The 5,538-nt window shown below is 56.0% G+C and overlaps 1 protein-coding gene across 1 annotated transcript; it reads right to left on the reverse strand.

The window, feature by feature from the left end:
- Nucleotides 1–858: 858 nt before the first annotated feature.
- NGA_2071500 (uncharacterized protein) lies at nucleotides 859–1,181 on the reverse strand (the record flags this gene model as incomplete). Its single annotated transcript, XM_005854378.1, has 1 exon — nucleotides 859–1,181. A coding segment is annotated over one exon (323 nt), but the record flags the coding sequence as incomplete, so codon positions are not given.
- Nucleotides 1,182–5,538: the final 4,357 nt, after the last annotated feature.

Genomic DNA, 5,538 nt, shown 5'->3' on the forward strand with positions numbered 1-5,538 from the left:
ATGTGTAGGCCGTCCCTCCCTCCCTCCCTCCTTCCACGCTCATCCGCCCTGTCCGCCCACATCGATGCACGTGCGCTTCCATGGACCGGGCCATGTCGTAATTGACCACGTTCCGGACGTCTTTAATGTCTAAGCCCCGCGACGCCACGTCCGTCGCCACCAGCACCCGACACCGCCCGCCCTCCTTCCCGCCCTCCTTCCCGCCCTCCTTCCCGCCCTCCTCCTGGCGCTTGAACCGGCGCATGATCAGGGACCGTTCGCTCTGGTCCTTGTCTCCATGCAAAGTCTCTACCTCCCACCCTCCCGCGCTACTTCCTTCCCTCCTCATCAACATCGTTCGCAAGCGCCCGGCCACGTCTTCGCACCCTTGTTTGCTCGACACAAAGACCAGCACCTTTCCTGCCTCCACCAGGCTCGAAAATTTCTGGAACAACCATTCCTCCTTCCCTTCCTCCCTCGGCACCACCACCACTTCCTGCCTCACGTCCTCGTTGGCCTGCCCTGCCCGGCCACAGACGATGCGGATCGGATCGCGCAGCACTTTTCGCGCCAAATTCTCCACTTTCCGTTTGAAAGTGGCGGAGAACATAAGGCTTTGCCGGTCCGGTCGAATCTGTCCGAGGACGGAATGAATCTGAGATTCGAAGCCCAAGTCAAACATACGATCCGCTTCGTCCAGGACCAAGAAAGTGCACCGGAACAAATTCGTGGCTTTCCCCTTCAAATGTTCGAGCAGGCGCCCCGGGGTGGCGATCAAGATCTCCACACCTGCCTTCAACAATTTGCTCTGCTCCCATTTCCCTGCCCCGCCAAAGACGGCCGCCACTCTCGCCCCGTGCGGCTTGGCAAATTTGAGAGCCTCCACATAAATCTGCGATGCCAGTTCCCTGGTAGGTGCGAGGATCAAGACGATGGGCCCTTCCCCTTTGACCACCTCCGGTTGGTCCATAAGATGCACCAGGGCCGGCCACACGAAGGCCAAGGTCTTCCCGCTCCCCGTCTGCGCGATCCCCAGCACGTCGCGACCCGCCAAAGCGAGGGGCAGGGCTTGCGCTTGGATGGGGGTGGGGGCTTGAAAACCCCGCTTGATGATTTCGCGCAATAATGTCTCGGAAAAGCCCGTGGCGTGCTTGAAGGACACGATGGGACGGCAGCTTTCCCGCCCTTCCACCTGCACCTGCAATTCCTCTTCCCGGTACCTTAACATCTCTTCCCAATCCATCGCCGTCACCTCCGGGTCCTCCGTGTAGAAACATTTTCGAAACGGCGGATAGGACATGCTGGCGTGGTCCAGAGGGGGCAAGCTCTCCATCGCCTTCTTCCCTTCCGGCCCCACCCGGCTGTACATCTTCCCAGGCACCAGGCCAAGAGCCCTATCGTCTCCTCCTTTGCCCGCAACTGCTGCCTCTGCTGCCGCCCCAGCAGCGTACACTTCGGCATCCGAGTCATAGTCCGCATCGTCCTCCCCTGGTCGCCGACGGCTGATATACCCCCCGTCTCCTTCCTCCGAGTACTCCTCTTCCTCTCTCACGCCTTCTTCTTCCTCTGCTGCGGTCTCGTCGAGGAACACAGGTTTTTCCACCCCAGCCTCCGTGGTGTGACGGGCTTCCTCTTCCACTTTACTCTGCACACCCACCATGAAAGCGTCCAGGGGATCTACGTCTTCCTCCTTCTCCGGACCCGGCGTCGAACTGACAGCTTTTGAACTATCATTCAGAGCGCCATTTTTGCCTTGGTGACACGAGCCCTGCTGTTCTTTCATAAATGCATCTATTGGGTCTTCTTCCTCCTCCCCCCCAATGCCTAAGCCCGGAGGTGCTCCACGTCTCTTTCCGCGTCCATCGCCCTCTTCATCCTCGTCATCGAACCAATTTTTCACACTCTGAGACTGCTGAGACGCTCTGACGGTGGAGCCTGCGCCGGCATTTGAACCAGATGGATCGTTTTTGCTGGCAAAGGGGTTCCCTGCATTCCTGTTCGAGGACGTGGGGCGATAAGCCTGTCCACCAGGCCGGCGAAAATTCATGCAGAGCAAGATATGACCTAAAGAGAGGGCCGGAATATTGCTGGTGATGAGTTACGAGTGACAGGACTGCATGAGAAACCTCACAGATCGTAGCCAGCCTCAGTTTCTTCTTTAACCTCCCCCCTATGACACCGCATCGACAAGCAAATACCGGGTCATGCTTAGCTTTAAAACTAGCAGAGGCACGCTTTCCAGCTGTCTGATTCTTAGAAGCTAGATGTAGTACACTAGCCTCTCACAAAGGTAATACAGTGAGGGCTGAAAAGGAAAAAGAAATGTGGTCATCCATCCACATCACAGAAGGAAAAGAAGTAACAGTCCTTTTTCATGTACAGTTTGAAGCTGCAATAAATATATTATAAAATATTATTATTCTGACATGCGCGATTATACACAATACCTCTGCACAGTACACATTGAGGATATGTCACCCTGACTATCTCTTTCCACACCCGTGAAAATCAAAGCCACACGCGGAAGCTGAGATCAATAAGATCAGTGCGACAATCAATCCAGTTATGAGCAAGTAACAGCGGATCCTTCGCCACAGCATCTCATGCCGGAGTTGCCGGGAGGATCGTTCGAATTTGAAGGCACTGTGCTGCAAGTCGGCGGTTTTGTCCACCAAAAGCTCTAATTTTTCGCCCCTCTCCAAGACCAGGTCCACATTTTGGATCATGACGTTCCGCACGTCGTCCAGTTTCGCTTGCAGGGCGCTCGAGGCGGCCGCATCGGGACTGTTGAAGTAATCCATTTGCCTCTTTAATATCCCGGAAAATTCTTCGTTCATGGCAAAGGCAATGGCCGTGTGCGCGCTTTCACGCCCGTATCGGGTCAGGAAACGGTCCTTGATGTCATTCAAGTACGCAAACGGAGCCCGAAAACGCTTTTGCTGCGGGTCATCGGTCATACACAGATAGGTTAGTCGGTCTGCGACGATGTAATGGAAGACATGCGCATCATAGACGTAGCTGCGTTTTCCGTCCTCCCCCCGCGGGATCTTCCCTAGAAGAAGGCGGGTTACCGTGGGGAAATTTCCCGAGACGGCCGTATACTCGCATAGGACATCCTTTCCACGGGCAATCAGGGCATAGAGCTGCAAGAGAAAAGGATAGGGACGGGATGTGTGGGCGGTGAGTGGTGGACGGACACGATCGTGGGGAGGTGCCAAAACGGCAACCCAGAGTATTGTGAAGAAAAACGAGGGTCCGACTTACGCAGTAAAAATCTTCATGCGAGATATTTGTACAAGATACGTATGACGAACACTTACGATTGTCATCGTCGTGGCTCGGTTTTGTTGTAGGCGCAATGTGAACTTGCCTTCAAACCGTGCAGGGCAGCAAAGAGAGCCGGGAGGGAGATCACGATACTCTTGGTCACGAGCGCCACTAGATCCTCGTTTTTCAGGTGTACAGCCGCTTGTCTACCCTTTTTTGCCCTGAGTCCATTTGCGTGTGATAGATGTTGTGAGTTCGTTCCCAGATGGTCCTTTTTCAATAGTAATGGGTTGTACTGATTCTCAGGTCGGGCGGGGGAGGGCCATGACCACCCTCAAAGTGTTGGCATGACTACACGAGACATGAACTTGGGACAGGATACCAAAAGGTCCGCAAAAGTAAAATGTTTGAGCTTTCAGAAGAAGTTGAGGAAATGTGGTCGATGGAGGCACAAGGAGGGCGGAGTGCTGCCTTTATTGTCAGGTAGAGGCGGTATACGGCAAAGAGGAGGGAAAGCCGTCGTTTGATTTTGTTCCTTCCCTTGGCTTCCAGCACAATGCTGGTATCGAGGCGGGCTTCAAACGTGACCTGATTCGGGTAGAAACTTCCACTTTCTTTTTATTCAGACCATGTCGGATGCCTTCTTTGTCTCCATTTGCATGAGCTTTCAATTCCTTTGTTGCGGGGGAATGTGTTTTGGCCCCTCTTTACAAGGGAGGAGGGAGAGGAGGGAGGATAACTCCCATTATGACAAAAAAATGACACACGCACGCGCTTAAGCCTGGAGGCAAAGGCAAATTTGTATTCAATGGCGACTGCATAATTCTTGCAGGCATTGTGGAAAGTAAAGTTTCAAAAAAATTTCCTTGGGTCATCCTCTGCACTGCTAGTACTCATCCGCCACGCTCTCACTCTATTTATCTAGGAACAACAAAGCTATCCACCGCCGTACAGCAAAAAGTGGTGGCCTCCTGTGAGGCCTCACAGCTGTGATTCCTTCCAGCGGTAGGGATCAAACATGAAGACGGACTATGAAAAAACGATCAAGCGGCTAGAACAGGTACCTTCACGGCTGCGTCTCCTTCCTCCTTATTTTCTCGCTCTCGCTCCTCACCATGAACCTACAATGTCGAACACGACAATCATCGACAGATTCGCGCTGCCAATTTCAACATCGAAAAGGTTTTCGGACCGTCGGCACTATCCCCCTTGGCGTCTCGTTCTGGCACCTTCCCACCTTCCTCCGGCGCTGGCGGGCAACAACCGTGTAACAATGGCGGCGAAAACGAGAGAGGAAGAGGAGGAGAAGGGGGAGGAAGAAAAATGTCCTTTACAGTCTCCTCCGTGGCCCAACGTTCCCTCGAAAATCTCCGCCGTTTCGCCAGCGGACAAGGACCTCGCCCTCCCCCGACCCTCCCTCCCTTCCCTCCTGCTCCTTCACCACCCTCGACATCGTCCGCAGGCGCGAGGGAAGCGACTGCCGGGAATGGGCCATCGACGTGGCCGTTGCAGGAGCATCAATGGCATCGCCCTCCCTTCCCGGCATCGGCGGGGAGGAAGGACGGAGGAGGGGAAGCAGGGAAGGGAGTCGGGGGGGAAGGTGGCGAAGGAGAAGCGCCAGGACCGGCTTGGTCGGCCTTTTCTACCTCCAGCATGAACGGGGCCACGGGCACGGCCTCCTCACGCTCCTTGCCTACCTCCACATCCTCGACGGCGGTGATGAGGCAGGAAGGAGTCTCGGACCAGAACCCCCAGGGCTCTTCAAGCCGACCTTCCCTCCCTTCCTTCCCTCCCTCCCGCGCTTCCTCCTCGGAGGCCTCCTCCTCCCCCATCGACCTCACGGCTGGTCCCAAGGCCGACGTACCCGCCCTTCCGGCCCCATCTGCCTCCCTCTTCCGCCGTCGGAAAGAGGCCATTATGACCCGCTTGAAAGGTATCGCCCTGGAAGCCTCGCGCCTCTTGGAGGTCGGGGAGTGTTTGCCGACGTGGCAGGCCTTGGAGAGGGGCCGGTTGGAAGAGGACTTGGCTCGTGTGAACGCCTGTCTGCGAGGGCAGGGGGGAGGTGGAGGAGGGGAAGGAGGAAAGGAAGGGAATGAAGGGGAAGGTGGCGCTTTTCCTCCTCCCCCCCCTCCGTACAGACCTACAGCCCTGTCTCTGGTCGCTTCTTCGTCCTCGTCCCCTTCCTCTGCCACGTCGCTCTATAGAGGGGAAGTGCCCGGCCCGTATCCCGGCTTCGGGGGGGACCCCGGCCAGGGAGGCGTCGGCGGAGGGCGGGAAGGAGGGAGGGAGGGA

Source organism: Nannochloropsis gaditana, assembly GCF_000240725.1.
Source record: "Nannochloropsis gaditana CCMP526 unplaced genomic scaffold scaffold524, whole genome shotgun sequence".
Classification (NCBI taxonomy): domain Eukaryota; class Eustigmatophyceae; order Eustigmatales; family Monodopsidaceae; genus Microchloropsis; species Microchloropsis gaditana.